General features: G+C 42.7%; 1 protein-coding gene across 2 annotated transcripts in view; it reads left to right on the top strand.

Annotated features, from left to right (window-relative positions):
• The window catches only part of OSBPL3 (oxysterol binding protein like 3), a gene marked incomplete in the record, with an annotated part of 261328 nt that overhangs the window by 142968 nt on the left and 98834 nt on the right, over positions 1-19526 (top strand). For both annotated transcript variants that reach the window (XM_077491306.1, XM_077491305.1), the window contains 1 exon segment: positions 11523-11639. In XM_077491306.1, the coding sequence (XP_077347432.1) occupies positions 11523-11639 (117 nt within the window).

Here is a 19526-nt window from a genome sequence, read left to right as displayed (position 1 = left end):
ACCACTGACCTGTCTGACCTACACACACTGACATACACTCTGTGTCTGACCTACCTCAGCTCAGTCATGGTGTGTGGTCACAGCAGGCAGTCAGTCACTGGGGTGAGGAGAGCCGAGCCCCCCGCCCGAGCGGGGATGTAGTGTTCCCGCCTTCTGGAGCCTGCAGGCTAAGATGGACATCACGTCACACATCCTGCTCCAGAAGGCGGCACCAACGGCACTCGGCCACTTTCAGCCGCTATGGCTAATTTTGGCCGCAGGGGACTGATCTGTTAGTGAGTGCGGCTGAAATTAGCCGGGGCTAACAATGGAATACAGCATTCCATAGACTCAGGGCTTTTTGGGGTCACATTCGGGGCTTCAGCCACCCCTAGCCACCCCCTCCCGACGCCCCTGCGTGGGTGTAACAACATGTCCGCTTTCCCCCTTTTACTGTATCCTTACTGTAGACAAGTGTGGGGTGTAGCAAGATGGCGGCGACGGAACACCACTTCTGTAGCAAATTGCGATGGGTCACCGAATATGTCCTTACAGGGATATGCAATTAGCAGCCCTCCAGCTGTTGCAAAACTGCAATTCCCATCATGCCTCTGGGTGCCATGCTTGTGGCTGTCATAGTCTTGCTATGCCTCATGGGACTTGTAGTTCTGCTATAGTGTATACTAAAACAATTTTTTTTACTGTGCTCCTCTAAAGTGTTCGGGTTTGGCTTGAGGAAAAATTGGCAACCCTATTTATACATGATCTTGAAAAATCCATAATCTGGTGATGGGAAAAATAACTACAAATCGAAAAGTAATCCGAGTGTCATTTTTGTCATTCCTTAGTGTGAATCATTAGTATTGTGAAAATAGACCATGTTTTTGGAACAATTCTTGTTATGTTTATATATGACCTTGTAGGAAAGACTTGTATTTTACAAGAAAGAGAGAAACTGAGAGTTCTGCTTTGCTGTCATATTACAGGAGACTGTCATGCAAGAAGGAGCTGCCATAAGTGATCATGAGACCGCAGTGCAAAGCTTAGCATTGAAAGGACCAGCTGCCCGTTTTTACAGTAGACTCGGAATGTGAGCCATACCTGGCCATAGATGGATCGAAAATCGGCCGGTTCGGCAAGGACCAACCAAACTTCAATCCATCTATGGCTCTTCTCGCTCAAGAGAAGTCGATCAAATGATTGGCTTCTCTGGAACAAGAATGTTGGAAAGTTTTCATTCGCTCAGCACCTGTAGCCAATTGACTGTAGCTCTGATTGGGGGAGGAGTCCACCGCTGTCAGAATAAAACAGCACGGATTGTGTGGATGGGGGAATCCGTTCAGCTTATTTTTTTTTATCAGGCCTCTGGCTGATGATAAAAATTAAAAAATTGTAGCTTCTGATGTGCAACTTTAAACCTATACTAAACAAAGAAAAATGTAACTTTCATTCAATTTTCACAATAAACAAGTTAAAAAAACACAGTCACTTTCTGTAAACCACACCAACATATTCAGCATACAACATACTGTATAACACATCAAGAGAGCAAAAGTACATACTAAACAAGCAGTGTTTGCCAAAAAGAGATTTACCATTAGACAACCACCACATACAGCTCTTTGTTTCATCGTAACCGCTTGACACCTACAAAAAAGCATAATTCACAATGCGCAATTGTGTAGTGTATATAATGAGGTGTAATGATCGTAAAAGTATTATAACACTTATCACAGCTGAAGGTCATGATGCCATTTTCATGTGTGATGTGAGTTGTAACCACTTCAGCCCTGGAAGGATTTACCCCCTTCCCAACCAGAGCACTTTTTGCGATTCGGCACTGCGTCACTTTAACTGACAATTGCACGGTCGTGCGACGTGGCTCCCAAACAAAATGTATGTCCTTTTTTTCCCCCCCCCCACAAATAGAGCTTTCTTTTGGTGGTATTTGATCACCTCTGCGGTTTTTATTTTTTGCGCTATAAACAAAAAAGCGCGACAATTTTGAAAAAAACGCATTATTTTTTACATTTTGCTATAATATAACCCAAAAATATCTAAGGCAGATACGTATTGTTCTACATATTTTTGGTAAAAAAAAAGCGCAATAAGCGTTTATTGATTGGTTTGCGCAAAAGTTATAGCATTTACAAAATAGGGAATAGTTTTATGGCATTTTTATTAATAATTTTTTTTTTTACTAGTAATGGCGGCGATCAGCGATTTCCATCATGACTGTGACATTATGGCAGATACATCGGGCAATTTTGACAAATTTTTGGGACCATTGTCATTTATGCAGCAATCAGTGATATGTAAATGACACTGGCAGTGAAGGGATTAACCACTAGGGGGCATTGCATGGGTTAAGTGTGTCCTGGGGTGGTGTGGCTACGTGTGGCACGTCACTGATCTCTGCTCCGATCACAGGGAGCAGAGATCAGTGACACTGTTACTAGGCAGAACCGGGAGATGCTTGTTTACATTAGCATCTCCCTGTTCTTCCTCCCCTTGAGGAGATCGCGGATATCCTCTTAAAGGGCAATATACAGGTACGTTAGTTTGCCTGTACGTGCCCTTCTGCCAATGTATATCGGTGTGGGGCAGTCGACAAGCGGTTACAATTAATAGGGCAAGCAAATGAAAAACTAGCTTGTTGGGCTGGTGGGGCTTCATTAAAAGAAGTAAAGGATCCCCCCCCCCCCCCCCCAATTATACTTTCCTAGGTGGATACAGCATCAGTCAACAAATCATTTATTGTAAAATAGATAAAAATCTAACCTCTTTCTACTATGTACTCAATATCTGGGTATTGTCTTTTTTTTATTATTATTTTATTTTGAGACAGGTTGAGAAACTTTGTTTCAAAGAGTCTATCAGCACTATTAATTAAATGTTTTTTTCACCTGTATGGATTTTTGCAAAAACATACCCAAGCATTACAGCGTCCTCCGTGTATCACTATGCAATGCTCTATTTTTTTTTTCAAAATAATGCTTTTTCGTCTGCTTATTTAATTTCCCTTCCCTCGGCCCTGCAGAGGACAGGACATACTGCATGCTGGATATGTGAACTCGGAAACTCAAGAACGAGCACTTGGCTACAATCCCTACCCATGCATGCACAGTCCACTCTTTCTGGCAGCTCAGCATCCTGTGGTGGAGAAAATTAGTGCTTGGTTAGAGCCCATGTGGTTGGTTTACTATAGGCAAATAGACTATGCATCCTGCAAATGCATTCGCTCCAGAGCTTAAAGAGGAAGTAAACCCTGATGGGTTTACTTCCTCTTTGATTCCCTGCAAAGGTAAAGCATAATGGACTACTATACATCGCATAGTAGTCCATGATGTGTCACTTACCTGACACAGGAGCCAGCGAAGTCACCGCTGTCCTCTGTAGTTCCGAGCGTACATCTTCTTGGTGGATCTTGCTGCTCCGGCGCTGTGATTCGCCGGAGCAGCGATGATGTCACTCCCGTGCATGCGCACGGGAGCCGACATTTGCAGCATATCACCGCGATCTGCGGCTTACCCAGTGTGCCTGCGTGCCGCTGTCTACGGCGCATGCGCCGTAGACAGCGGTGGCTGTCTTCAGGTAAATATCTCCTAAACTGTATAGGTTTAGGAGATATTTCTTGGACCTACAGCCTCACTTGGCAAGAATAACCAATTGCATGCAAAGACAATAAAATAATAATAATAATAATAATGGAAGTAAGCAGAACTTCCCCTCATTTACTAAGCACTGGAGCAACTGCACCTACAATGTGCACAATCTATTTGCTTTTAGTAAATCAATTCCCCATGCAGTAAAGTAACAAATGCACATTAACATGCGTTTCATCAGCCCATTCATTTTTCTTTCTGCTTGCTTTGTGCACTACTTGTATTATTGCATTCAAAATGAATGGCACCTCACAGCACTGTATTGCCAATAAAATGCAATACAAACAAAATATGAATATGCCCTTAGTGATCTTATCATGTGTGAGCTGCTGGGATTGCTAATGTTACAAGGCCCTTAGCCCCTGTACACACGATCGGAAATTCCGACGGCAAATGTCCGATAATCCGATCGTGTGTGGGCTCCATCTGACTTTTTCCGTCGGAATGTCCGACCAACAAAGTTTGAGAGCTGGATATAAAATATTCAGACAACATGATCCGATCGAACTTTGCCCGATCGTTTGTAGAGAATTCCGATCGGACAAAGTGGCACGCATGCTCAGATCAAATTACGAGACCAAAGCTATTGGCTACTAGCCTGAACGTAGTTCCATCGTAACGAACGAACGTCATCACGTTACGAACAATTGGATTTTCCAACAACTTTGTCCGACCGTGTGTATGCAACACCAGTTTCGGACAAAATCCGTCTGAAAAAATCTGGGGGATTTTGTGGTTGGAATGTCCGACCGTGTGTACAGGGGCTTAGGGTGGCAAGAATTGTTTTTTTTTTTTTTTTTTTTTTTTTTTTTTTTTTGCAAATTAGTTACTTTTGGCGACGTCCGCTCACGTTTTCTGTATTACAGGTCCTGTTGGTGTATTTTGATGAAAAGTAATTGGTATGGGGATATTTAGCAATTCTTGCTAATGATATAAAAGTTTATGATACTTTAATAATATATTCATGATAAAATACTTTGCAGTGATTTGCATTTTGAACTTTTCATCCAATTTTCTCCATTTCATGGTCGCGGGTTTCTTTATAAATAAATAAAATAATGGAAAATGCGTATTTAATTAATTTCTTTAATTTTCTTATGAAACCACGTTCTTGCAATTTCCTTTGGCGCAAGCCATAATCTAATCATTTCTTATGATCTTTAAAGACTTTCTAGATACACTTCAAACATTTTTATTACAAATGTTTAATTATATTATTTGACCACCTTTTGTGTGGATTACTGAATGTTAGTGTTGCAGAGTCATGGCGGTTGAGTCATCATTCAACCCAATTATTTTCACATTCTGTGCAACCAGTGAACAGGCTTCCTCCATGCTGTAAGATCAGATCTCTGTCTTCTTCCTTTGATCCTGAACATTCTCCTGCTCATAGTTAATATCTATCCAACGTTATTTAAACTTTGACTTTTTAAAAAATCCACAATCCTTCTTTTTTTTTTTCAGATTTTTTTTTTTTTTTTTGCTTGATAATCTTTAGTGAAGAACATTCAATTGATTGATTGTTTATATAACTACCGTATATACTCGAGTATAAGCCGAGATTTTCAGCCTCTTTTTTGAGGCTGAAAGTGCCCCCTCGGCTTATACTCGAGTCACCGCTGTCTGACTGCTCGATCAGCGTATCGAGCAGACAGACGGCGGACATTCTAAAATTCAAAAGCCGCGCCTCCGCCTCCGCCTGTAATAGGCGGAACACTGAATTTCCCAGCAGTCAGTGTTCCGCCTATCACGGACATCCGCTCATCCTCGTACTACGGACGAGGATGAGAGGATGTCCGTGATAGGCGGAACACAGGCTGCTGGGAAATTGAGTGTTCCGCCTATCACAGGCGGAGGCGGAGGCGCGGCTTTTGAATTGTAGAATGGCCGCCGAGAAGAGCGGCGATCCTGGAGCGGCGATCCATCGGCACGACACGGGACGGAGGAGGCTCGGGACGACGGAGGCTCGGGACGACGGCTCGGGACGGAGGAGGCTCGGGACGGAGGCTCGGGACACAGGTAGGCTGGACACACACACAAGGCTGCACGGACACACACACAGGGATGGATGGACGGACACACACACACACACACACACACACACACACACACACACACACACGGATGGACGGACACACAGGGATGGACAGCCATGTCTCACCCTCGGCTTATACACGAGTCAATAAGTTTTCCAGTTTTTTGGGGGTAAATTGGGGGCCTCGGCTTATATTCGGGTCGGCCTATACTCGAGTATATACGGTAAGTCCTTTTGTTTTAACATTGTTTTAGTGCGACCTTTCTTTTAGCTCTTTTACAATGTAGGAGTAAAGGATTTCTAGGCATATACAGTAGTAGCTTCTAATAGAGTAATTCAAATAGTTAGTTCAGCTTTGACTGAAAAAATTAGGGCCCTATGTATAAAGAAGAGATTTGGCAAAAAAAAGGCTTGTTTAGTACACTGACTCCAAAGACACGAAATCACTATTAAAATAAATGGAGATAAAGAACAAAGACTGGGAGCAGCGCACTTTAGTATTTCCTGTCAACATCATGTGGACGGCCTTTCCTCCAATCATGAGTTCCCTCTGTTAGGCAGAGAGATCCCCATGACATGAGGCAGGCTGCACACCGTGCCCCTGATGACGTCAGTTATGATGAAATGCGTAGGTGCAGGGCTTAAACACTTGATGTCCAACATTGGCCAGTAATGTACAGTAAAACCTTGGTTTGAGAGTAACTTGGTTTGAGAGCGTTTTTCAAGACGAGCAACATTTTTTAAATACATTTTGACTTGATATACAAGTGATGTATTGATATCCTGTTGTCTTTTAGTACTGTATTGTGAATTGGATTATAACTTGTGTAACTGAACTCCTTCTACCTGGATCTATTCAAAACCTACATACAGCTTTATGAATTTCACAGCTACCTCTGCTATTGATATGCACAAGAGCAGCAGCTCTCTCTCTCCTCACATGCTCAGAGACATCAGGCTCCCACAGCTATCAATTACAGCCAGTGAGGAGGAACAGTGAGCAGGGTGAACCGTGCTCTGTGTCTATGGGCACACAGAGCCAGCTTGGAAGCAAGGGGTGGGGGGGGTGGAGCCACCGAGCACTGGTGTGGAACCCGAGAAGAGGAGGATTGGGGAATTCCTTTAAAAACAATTGAATGAAACGAAAACGTTTTCTAATTTTCTTTTTATATTGCCATGTGATTGAAACCTCAAATTTCTATCGGCCCACTGTAATGGCTTTTGCACAGACTCTTCTTTCATGATTTATTTCTATTCTCTTCATTGGCCAAATGTTTGTCCTTCTCATTCATTTAAATAAAGTTACTTGGGAAAAAAAGTACAAATATTGCTAGAGTCTCTCTTTAACAACTTTCGTACCACCCGCCGTCGTTATACGTTGACGCTGAGTACCGGGGTTATGGCAGCAGATAGCTGCCAATACCCCGGTATATTCTTATATGGCGGATGGTCTTCTTTCTGATAAAAGTGGTCTCCGTGGCAGATTCACCGTGAGATCACTTTTATCAGGGGAGGGAGAGGCCCCCCCTCCTGCCTCACTCCGGTCGTCTGACACTTACCGGAGCCAACCGGGCCCTCTCCCCTCTGAGGTATGGAGCCAAGTGAGGGAAAGATGGCCCCCGCTCGGCTCCATAACATTGGATGACGAAAGTGACGTCAAACATCACTTCCTCTCAAATGGTCTTAACAGGGAATTTTTTATTAAATCATTTTATTTTATTTTTTTATTGCATTTAAGTGTAAATGTGAGATCTGAGGTATTTTTGACCCCAGATCCCACATTTAAGAGGTCCTGTCCTGATTTTCTATTACAAGAGATGTTTACATTCCTTGTAATAGGAATAAAAATGACCCAAACATTTTTTTTTAAAAGGACAGTGTAAAAAAATAAAAATAAATAAGATTTTTTTTTTTAAAGCGCCCCGGACTCGCACGCATAAGCGAATGTGTGCGCAATTCACGCCTGCATATGAAACCGGTGTTCAAACCACACATGTGAGGTGTTACAGCAATCATTAGAGTGAGAGCAATCATTTTAGCAAAATACTTTCTCTGTAACTCAAAACTGTTAACCAGAAGACATTTTTAAACGTCGCCTATGGAGATTTTTAAGGGTTAAAGTTTGCCGTCATTCCAAGAGCGGGCGCAATTTTCAAGCATGACATGTTGGGTATCGATTTACTCGGCGTAATGATATCTTTCACAATGTAAAAAAAAATTGGCCTAACTTTACTAATGTCTTATTTGTTAATTCAAGAAAGTGGTATTTTTTATTTTTTTTATTGCGTTTGTAAGACCGCTGCGCAAATATGATGTGACATAAAGTATTGCAAGGACCACCATTTTATTCTCTAGGGTGTTAAATATATATAATTATAATGTTTGGGGGTTCTAAGTAATTTTCTAGCAGAAAAAAAGATGATTTTAACTTGAAAACACCAAGTTTGGAAAATAGGCTTGGTCCTTAGGTGGTTAATGTAGGAACACATTGAAATCACTCATGAGTTTGTGTATCGGGTGAAATGATGTGGTTAAATGCTTGGTAGGTCTTGTCACCGTGGTGGCATTCTTTTTCATTGTGTATAGATTGTGGGCTGTCGCATAGGAACATAGGTGAATATGCTGTCTTGCTGCAATAGTCTACCTGTGCCTTACTAACAAAACCACTGGAGTATTTTCTTTTTGGCTTGGCCTGAGGTCAGGCCAGAACATCAATCATCAGAATCATTATTTAATATTAAATCATCCGGTGCAGCATGCTGACGGCATGTCTTTTTTCATTTGAAAATGAAATGTCTTCTGTGCTTGATTTTTACTTTTGTGATGTAAGCGAAGCGCTTTATAAATATGACAGTCTGCTGCACTAAATCACTGCTTGTTTTTAACAACCTGGTACAAGCTGATGGGCTTTTGATAAATGAATCAACTTCTCAGGACATTGGATCACAAATCATTAGTACTTTTGTGAGCACTTGACAACAAGGAGAAAATATTGTCAATACCCTAAATGATCACAACCGTTTTATGATTTGATTCATTTACCTACTTAAAGTAAACCATGCCATTCTTCTTGCATAGAGGATGTTGTAAGCTCATTATTCCTCCCTATCTCCTGCTACAGCACTATAGCAGCTATGAAAACCTGGTGTAAAAATAGACTTTACCTTCAGTCTGCAGTCTGTTTAGTTTGCCTAGATACAGTGACATCATTCCATCTTTTTCCAGTTGGCTGGAATGTTTTATTTATTTATTTATGGATATCAGCCAAATTATTCCATGTACATTATTCAGCCCTTTAGAGCGGCGTTTCTCTACCAGGATGCCGTGGCTCCCTGGGGTGCCATTTGGGTTCCCCCAGGGTGCCACAAGCTTGACACACAATTTGCACTTGATCAGAGATGGGTGAGAGGGCTCTGTGGTAATGGGTAGACTTTGTCATGGGGTGTGATGGGGGCTCTCATATATAGGTGAGACTCTGATCTCATGGAGGACCTCTGACATGAAAGGGGGTCTGATGTGATGGAGGGGACCTCTAATGTAATGTGAGTAAAGTTGGGTATACATGTGCCGAAAATTGTCTGGTTCAGCAGGAACCTTTTGGTCCATGTGTGCTCTTCTCTGTCTAACCGCTGGCTTCTTTTGAATCATTCTGAAAAACCAGCACTCGATCAGAGCATGCAGCTAATGGTTACAGCACTGATTTTGTGTATTTTGACAAGGGAGGGGGGAAGCCCCCACTTTCAGCATATAATCGGGCGGCAGGGGAGATATTTGCATTTATATTGCTTATGAGGATGCGAGGACCTGTCAGGTTTTTTCTTCTACCTGCTGAATGAAAAAAAACTGTGCATGTGTACCCTGCTTTAAGGCTAACCATCCAAATTCCCATCACTCATGTAACTGGAAGATGCTCTAGGATACTGGGTGCACCAGCAGGAGACTGAATCATGCATGACTCGGGGTAGATATTTACCAACACACCACAGATCTTCAAGTCAAAACGGAGCTAGTTCCGCTTTATGTCCTCCTGTCCTGCCCCTGTTTGTGAAAGGACACTTTTAGGGGGGAAGAGGGGATCGGGTACCCGATTTTGACACTGCGGGGCCATTCATAATGTGAAGCGCGGCTTGCACATGTGCAGCGGGCACCAGGTTGTGAAGCTGCAAACTGTCACAGCCAGGTGTCCACAGTTTCGATGTAGGGGGTGAGCCCATCGCTGGATCGACGGATAGGTGTATGGCTGTTTTTTTTTAAAGTCAGCAGCTACAGTTTTTGTAACTGCTGGCTTTTAGTTTTTACACAGGAGACTGGAGCTCTTCTTTTTAAGCTCAAACAGTTTTTCATTGAAGTATGATCACATCACAAATGAAAGTGCAACATTTCGGAGTCACGCAGGACCCCTTCGTCAGGTATGTGATGACATCAGATACCTGACAAAGACTCCAAAACGTTGTTTGTGATCATACTTCAATGAAAAACTGTTTGAACTTAACTTGAAGATCCATGGTGTGCTGGCGAATATCTACACAGCTTGAAAGCTGGTACACTTTGACAAGTATCAGCCATTTCAACAGAAGCTGTCTGACATTCGTCCCACGTGTACAACAGTCCGCCTGACAGAAGCCGGCCTAACAACCGGCTTTTATTGAATAGGCGGGCATGCTGGAAAACATCTGGTGTGTGTGTGTGTGTGTGTGGGGGGGGGGGGGTTGTCCCCCTTTTACAACACAATAGCACAGTGGGGAAATTGCTGTACTAACATCGCTTGTCTTAGTACAAAAGAACAGAAAAAAAAAACTATGTCTACCAGGCATAATATTTGACGAGGGGACTCTGATGCGAAGAGGGGCTTCTGATATGAAGTTTTTTTTCATTAAGGTGATTGTGTGCATTGTCCCAGGCTGTGTGCATCGTCCCAGGCTCAGGTTTCCCATTGATAAATAACATTTATGTTTTCTTACATTTTAGATTTCCGTGCCTTGAGATTTTGCATATTTTTAAAGGTTTCCATATGCTGCATTAAAGAGCAGAAATTGTATTACATTGATTTGTCCATTGTTGATCATTTTGACAGTGCTAAAAATTCCCTTGGATGTATTTATAACTAGTGCAGCCTGCAATTTTTTTTTAAAGTTCCACAGCTACAGCTTATTATTATCCTTGACATGTTTGTACTCTTTCAGTTTGTTGCCTTATTAATTATACAAGTAAGATTTTTTTTTTTCTTTGAACAATGAGTTCTAACTGCAATCTTTTAGCATTTACCGCCTCTGCCCTTAAAGTAGAACTAAGCTCTTTCAGATGAATAGTATTGTGGTTTACTGTAAGTTAAGAAAATACTGCTTTCCCCTTACATTGTTCGTATTTGTGCTCCCTTCACTGTGCATATCCTGTACATTTTTGTATGAACATGTTTTGTGATGGGAGGGGGGCTTTGCAGTGGAGGGGGGGTAATTTATGCTAGGAGGGGTTATTTTTTTTTTTTGGGAGAAGGGATTTGTGCTGGTGGGTTTTGGGTAAAGAGAGGATTTGAACTGGAAGGAGGGATTGGGGGGAGGGTGCAAAGATTTCTGCTGGGAGAGGGGATTTGTACTGGAAGGAGGGGGGATTTATTCTTGGGAGGTGTTCACCTTGGGCCCTAATAACCTTGTCCTGGCACTGATCCCCAGTTGTAACTTAATTTAAAGAAAGGGATAAGAGAATTTTTTTTTTTTTTGACATTGCAGGAGCATGCCTATCAACATTTTTTGGTGTTTAGGTACACTTTCATAGTACATGTCTCATAAATTGCAGAATTAAATTATTTGACTAATTTATTACATCTTTCACATTCTTTCTATTAGGATAGCTGGGAGATTGTAGAAGGCCTTCGGGGAAGCAATAGCTGCACCCAGGAACCACAGAAACAAGAAGGCTTCCTGCTGAAGAGAAGGAAATGGCCTCTCAAAGGCTGGCACAAAGTACGTGTTTAACCTTATCTTGCTTGTAGGTTTACAAGACTGTTATAGTTTGTGTTCGTTTTTTTGTAAAGTGCATAATCTAGCCTTAAAACAGAAGGTGTATACATATCGCTATGCAACTATTACAAATACTGAAAACAAGGAATTGACCCATTATGCTTACATGTCTTTTGAGTCTGTTAACTTTACAGTGTGGAAACAAGACTTTGTGTTGTATGTCTTTGGAAGGGGGTGCAAAGAAAAAAATATTATTTTTGACATTGCAGCAACATGCACAACAAGATATTTTTTGGGAGTTCTGAAAGTGTATGTTAAAATCAGAAACTTTTTGCTTTCACTTCCATTGAGGGACACAGGATTTCATAGACTGTTGGGTTACACTGCCACCTACAAGAGAAATGCACACTAGTAAAAGAAAACGCTTTCCAGGACAGAAAATAATGCAGCAAAATGTGTTGCACAACCCACAAACCTTCACTAAAAATTAATACTAAAATCCAAAACATAAAGTCCAAAGTAGTAAGATCTTCCACCAAATTATCCACGTGTACCCCCAAATTATTCACACGTCCCAATATCTCTGTGCACCAATGTCTTCTACATCTGATTCCCAGTGCTACTCATGCATACATCTCTTGTGAACATTATATGCCCACCTCCAGACTAGCCCTTTTTTTTATAGGGACATGTTGGTGTTGAAGCCCAGCATATCTTTCTTGCCTAAGGTAGTTCTGGCTTTCACCTCAACCAGGACATTGTTCTCCCACCCTTCTATCTGGCTGTAGTTTAGACTGTCTGGATGTGTTTTGGACTGTGAGAATTTATTTCTCAGCCTCTGATTCTTCAGGAAGGCTGGATCCTTTTTTTATTCAGTGTGGACTGCCGTAAAAATTCATTGGCTTCTCAGTCCACTGTCCGTAGGTGACTCAGGCAGATCATTATCCAAAGTTATGGTTTTAGAATCGGGTTCCACCCTTATCTGTCGGGATGCACTCTACCAAAGTGCTGCTTGCTTTTTTTTTTACATCAAGCAAGTTTTCTCAGTTTGCAAGGCTATCACCTGGTCCTTTTTTTGTTTTCTACCAGGAAATTATTCAGACCTCATGTAATGCCAGCTTCGGGTGTTAGGCCCTTCAGGTGACTATTTGAACTGCAGGCAGTCCCCAGTTTGCTGGGTTGTTTTTGGGTCTGTTAACCTTGATGCTCTGTTGCCCAACCCCTTATTTGGACTTTTTTTGGATGTCCTTATAGTCTAATAATTCCTGCTCCCGTCAATGAACAAGAAAGAAAATAGGATTTTTGTACTCACCGAAAAAATACTTTTCTTAGAGTCCACTGGGGGACACAGGTTCCTACCCTCTGGTTAACATCATGCTTTCCGTAAAAGACATTAATACAAAACTGAGACATGATGGTTGTGAGCAGGCTTATCCTGTGGCCGTGAGCTTTTTTGTGTGTGGGTGGGGGGGGGGGGGGGTTGACAGTGTTCATTTTCTCCTGTAGGCAGCGAATAACCCGACCGACACCCTAATGCCATGTACACACGACTGGACTTTTCGACATCAAAGGTCCAACAGAGCGAATCCGTCTGACAATTTGATCGTGTGTGGGCTCCATCGGACCTTTGCTGTCCAAAAATCTGACGAACTTTAGAAATAGAACATGTTTCAAATTTTTTCGCCGGAACTCCGCCGGACCCAGTTCCTACTGAGAAGTCCTCTCGTGTGTATGCTAGTCCGATGGATGAAAACCGACGCTAGGGCAGCTATTGGCTACTGGCTATGAACTTCCTTATTCTAGTCCGGTCGTACGTCATCACGTTTGAATCCGTCGGACTTTGGTGTGATTGTGAGTGGCCAAGTCCGTTCATCGGAAAAATGTCCGTCGGAACTCCGCCGAAAGTCCATCGGAAAGACCGTTGGACCTAGTCCGTCGAAAAGTCCAGTCGTGTGTACGCGGCATAAGAATTCTTGTGCCCTTCAAAGAACTCAAAGAAAAGGATTTTAAGGAGACTGCTTTCTACTACTATTCACAGCAGGCTCTGATAAATTTCCTAACAGAACAGGAGTGAAGGAAAATCTGCAACAGAGACAGCAATAGAAATCTGAAAGCGGGTCTAGCCATTCCCTACTCTACTCCTGTTTGGTTAAAACATCAGCAGGGCAAAAAGTGAGGATACATCTCCTAAATGAAAGATGGCAGTAAACTCATTCCCACTCTATCCAAAACAAAGAAAAACTTTTTTTTGCAGGACTCTTTAATATCTTGTTAAGGTAGGTCAAAAGGAACTTAAAGGACAAGTTAGCTTTACAAAAAAATAAAAAACATCCAGCGTTTTCATGTTCCATCCTTGTTGTTGATCTCTTCTGGTGTTAACATCCATGGGCCAGAAATCCTCTGCCTGTACAGTACTCCCTATAGACTTGAATGGGCTCATAATCCTAGCATCTTTAGATTTGGAACATGACTTCATTCCAGTTTTTGGGAAGTCACTGCTCTGGCATGCCAAACACAAGAGAATCAGCTTTGAATGGAGAGATCTAAGCAATATTTCTCTTGCATTGCAGAGTGCCTGACCAACTATTCGTCCGATCTTAATGTTTTCTTTTAGGGGAGAGGGGAGAGTTGTAAGCCATGACCAGATCAACTTGCCAAAACACAAGTTTGAAGAACTGTGCCAAAAAATGATGTACTGCAACACTTATAAATGCATCTGCATGTTTTCTCTTAGTCCCTCTTCAAAGAGTCAGAAATACCTGTTGAGCCTGCCAGTGATATCCACATGATGAAGCTTCTAGTGATGGGGTGGCAACGATCCTGTACTGCTCCTGAATTAAGAGCAGAATTTTCACTGTAGACTATCTTCTTACGTGACAGTGGTATGAAAAATGTTGTAGGGGGTGCGGCTGCATTGTCACTGCTGATTCACAAGCCTGTAGCTTGTGAATCAGCCTGTGAATCAGCACTGGTCACATCTAGTCCTTTCTACTGCTTTCTGGATTGACTGCACTGTCTCTGTTACTGAAACCCTCCCACGGAGAGCTGCAGTGTCTGGGAGGGGGAGTGTGTGAGAGACAATTGAAGGACGGTTTGACAGAGAAGATAAGGAAGTTTATAATTTTATATTGTGAGATTTGTGCATCACATAGTACTAAGGCCCCTTTCACACGGCTATTCTGATCAGGTCTGTCTGCCAATTTTTTTATATATACAAATATACATATTTATTTATGTTATTACCCATACTAATAAAAAATATGTGATATTGTCTAAATTTATGAAAGAATAAATAAAAATACACTAGAATCTACACGCTACAGTTCAGTAAAATGTGCAGGTTGCAGTCTTAAAATACATCATTGTAAATGGGCAGGAAAGTCTGTTTACTGCCAGCCACCCATAGATCAGCAGGGGATCTGTGAGCTGATCCCCTGCTGATCAGAACAGAATCTGCCCCATGTGAAAGGGGCATTATTCTTAACCCTTAATCTTCTGGTTGTCACTAAACATCCTCCAAACTGTTATACATACCTTGTTAGCGTCAAAACTATTAGTGCCAAAACAGTTCTGTTCCGAGATGCCAGCCCCAAAGCTCCTATTTTGGGAAATGTTTTAGGCTAGGTTCACACCGGAGCGATGCGAGAACACTGCGAATCCGCTGCGTTTTCCCGCATCGCTTGCCTCCCTGGCCGGCAGTTCACACTGCCCTATGCGGACTGCTGGGAGTGTCAGTGAAATGTTAATGACACCCCTAGATCAGTCCGCATATCGCAGTGCGATCTGCAAACTCGGACAGGAATCGGATCGCATGGTGTGAACACCCATGCGATCCGATTCTGCTGCGGACCAAAAAAAGGGTCCCGTGCGAGTTTGCGGCGGGTGCGATGCGAATTCAGCCATACTATCTGTATGGCTGAACTCGCATCGCACAGAGATCAGATGTGATTTGCACTGCAGTGCGGTGCGAATCACATCCGGTTCTCGCTGCCGCGGCGGTGTGAACCCAGCCTCAATATATACCACTGTTCAGTTTGTGAGGAATAACTCCCTTGCCTTTTTTTCTATTTAAGCCTAGGTTCACATTGAAGTGAATTGGCATGCAACTTCGCATGCCAAATCAGTGGCTAATGCTAGCAATGGCACTGTCCGAATTGCACCGATTTCCCAAAAGTAGTTTCTGTACTACTTTTGTTGACTTCGGGAGGCGATTTGTATAGACAACTGTGCAGGAACCCGCAGAGATGTTTGTCAAATCACCTCCCAAAGTCGTAATGCATTGCCGGATTGAAATCGTGTGAGTTAAGTTGAACTCCCACGATTTCAAACCCGTTCCAATGTGAACCTAGGCTAAATGTCATAGACATTAGTATTTTTGTGAGACATGTTGCTGCATGTATAGCATAATAATGTTGGGCTATTATAAGAGTGCTGAAAAGTAATCACAATAATAAATCAAAATATGTTGCTATTAAGTCAAGCTCAATGTTGAGTGATTGAGCTAGGGAATTCATCTGGCCGCCATTGACAGGGACAAAAAGTAATTTTTCCTGCACTATTAAGTCACCATACTGGGTCTTTGTCTTGTCATCTCATGGATCAGCAGTTCTAGAACAGCATTAGGATTATAATACCGTAAACTGAACTTAGTGGATTTGAGTATTTTCACCCTTAGTTCCCTTGTTGCTATGCTATTTTAAGTATTGTGGTGATAGGTATAATATTCAAGCTGTATGATTATGAACAAAAACCAGTGCTGTGGATGACAGTCTGCTAATTCAAAAAGCAAACTTTAAGGTAGAACTTTTTTCTCTAGTGATCAAGGACACAGCTTGTCAGTATTCTTGACTGCAGGGTTATAACACCACCTTCAGGAATTGGACACTAGGCAGAAAAAAACATCACAGCACCGCCTCTGGGCAGTACTAACTGGTAGTCACACCCCTTGTCTGTGATAGGCAGCAGTTTTGTCTACTAGTGTAGGCGTGAGGACCTAGTTTACTGCTGGGACTCTTAGTTCTTTTGGCTCTTCAGAAATCCCCTTTGAGAATATTAGGGATCTTCCCTTGGTGACTTTCTCTGAAGGCCACCTTTTTGATTGCTATCACCTGTGCATGTCATGTGTCCTTATTTGGTCTTACACAAGAATAAGGTGGTTCTCCATCTGCGTGCCTCTCTTGCTGAACATGGTGTTCGATTTTCATCAGAATGAAGACCTTCTTCCGTCCCTGTGCTCGCGTGTCTCCCAGCCTAAGGAAGTTGCACTTCACATCTTGGATGTGGTTAGAACAGTTAGGGTGTATCTGTCTGCTACAGCCTCCTTCTGTAGTTCAAACTCTTTTAGTGATCATGGATGAAGGTTTGACAGCTTAATATACTAGTATTTTGCAGTGGATTGGACAGGCTGTTGTCCAGTCATATGCCAATAAGGGTCTTGTTCCTCTTTTCCCCATTGTGGCCCACTCCTCCACAGTGATTAGGGCTTCTTGAGCTTTTCAGCATTATGCGTCCGTGTCTCCAGTTTGCAATGTGGTTACCTGGTCTTCTGTGCACTTTTACTAAGTATTATAAAATTGATGTTTGGTCATTTTCGGTTTTCGGCCACAAGATTTTGCAGGTGACTGTTTGAGGTCCCTTGTTCTCCTTTTGGGGTGGTTCTCTGGTGTTTAGTGTATTTTCTTTGGTTGTCCACTCCTCTGAGACATTGCTTTGGCACATCCCTACAGTCAAGAATACTGACAAGCTAATAAGGTGAGAGAAAACAGGATTTTTTATTATTCCCTGTAAAATCTCTGAAAGGCACAGCACCCACCCCTCTATCATGTCTTTTTGCTTGGTACTACTTTGTGACTATCTGAGCTGCCTATTGCAGATGGGTGGGTTTGACTACCAGTTAGGACTACCCATAGACGCTGTGTTCTTTTTTTTCTGCCTTGTGTCCTACTCCTGAAGGTGGAGCTTTAACCCTGTGCTCCAGAATACTAACACGCTATGTCCTTAAAGTGGTGTTGCCACCAAAAAAAATAAAAAAATTGGAAAAAAATAATAATTGTACTCACCTCTAAATGCCTGTTGCTAGGGGGTCCTCGTAGTCTGCCTTCTTCCTTGCCCGGGCTGGTGACATCACTTCCCCTCACGCCGCACAGTCATCTGGGACCTGTCACGTGTCCCAGATGACTGTGTGGCGTATCATGGCTCCCGGCGCTGCTCGCACATGCGCAGTGGGTGCCAGGCGGTGAAGCCACAGCCGGGTGCCCACAGTAAAAATGCCGGCGCTGCAAGCGGAGCGGGGAATGAGGGGGGGCTTCGTTCCCCCGCATCACTGGACCCTGGGACAGGTAAGTCTCCGATTTATTAAAAGTCAGCAGCTGCAGTATTTGTAGCTGCTGACTTTTTTAATTTTTTTTTTTTTTTTTTTTTAGGGGGCACCCCACTTTAAGTGAAAGTGATTTTACAATGGTTAACAAATCATATTTTTGGGGTAGAGTAAACTATTGTTATAACTCTGTCATTTCCTGTCCTATAGCTAAAACAAGAATTGAAGGAAATCTCTCCGAAATGTAGAAATCCCTGGTTGTCACCAGAACTAGTGTCCACATTGGAAGATTTCCTCTCTATTTCTATTATGGTCGGCTCAAAATTTGGCCACTTTCTTTCATTTTCACTCTTGGTGAGATCGCTGAGCAGAACAAATAGAGAAGGCGAATCCCCCTTTAGGAATACGTTAACTTCTTTCAGTAGCAATAATTTGTCTTTCTATGTCCAAAATTCCAGTAATTATTACAGTCTTACCAATAAGTCTTCAGGGAATATGGCTGGGACACTAAGATCAGAAGCAAACCATGCGTTACTGTGCACCGAAAAAGGAATTCAGTCATACAGTTCCTAAAAACAATGAATCTTACAACCTATTTATTGTTGTTATAACACTCTATTGCTGTCTGTGTCCCAGCTGGGGAGACTTTGTCTCCTTCTGCTTATCTATTGCTGTCACGCATGATAAGAAGTGAGGGTAAGGCCAGCCATACATGGTTCGAATCTCACCATTAATGGGCAGGCTAAATGTACCAATTTGATCTATCGGCTTCAGTAAAACCAGCCTGCTGGATTCTATTGTGATTATCGCTAGTGGCTTCCCCCATCCCCCCACCACCCTGCCGCTAGAAGACAATGGCCCGTCAGGAGGGATTCTCGCATCAACAGTGTCTGTATTCAGGGGCGGACTGACAACTCATGGGGCCCCCGGGCAATAGGAGATTATGGGGCCACACAGCATACACACATACAGTATACACACACAGACACACAGTATACACACAGAATACACATACACACACTGGAGTGGCGGGCAGCTATAATCTTGGGATTTTTTTAAAAAAAACACAGATTTTTACATACTGTCCCTGGTTTTATTGAGGCTGGCAACCCTGATGGGGCCCCTTAGTGGCATGAGGACCTCGGGCAGTGCCCGAGTGCCCCAATGGTCAGTCCGCCCCTGTCTGTATTGATAGGGGAATCAAGCAAATTTATTTTCTGCAACCGCGGTTGCAGCAAAATAGTTTGCTCCGTGTATGGCTGGCCTAAATCCCCAATGGTGACACAGCAATGCAAATTATTTGAATTTGTTGATTGGGGAAGCACATTGTGGCCTTTTCTGTTTTTCTAGGTGTCAGAAGCAGAAGTTGGGGAAATATTCAGGGACAGACAACATCTAGTAGAGCTTTTAATCCTCCCTGCAAGGAGCTGTACCTGGAAATTAAGCATATCTTTCAGTTATGACAAATGACACAATCTAGACTGTGTGCCAGGGGCTGGTTTGTTACCCTCAGGTTAGAACTGCCTGGCAGCCATTGTGCTCAACAGAGGAACTAGACTATTGCATGCTTGAGC

Source organism: Lithobates pipiens, unplaced genomic scaffold (genome assembly GCF_037356315.1).
Source record: "Lithobates pipiens isolate NorthernLeopardFrog02 unplaced genomic scaffold, aLitPip1_a1.2 Scaffold_19, whole genome shotgun sequence".
Taxonomy (NCBI): Eukaryota; Metazoa; Chordata; class Amphibia; order Anura; family Ranidae; genus Lithobates; species Lithobates pipiens.
The sequence above is the reverse complement of the archived record's forward strand: the minus strand, read 5'-3'. Positions and strand labels throughout refer to the sequence as shown.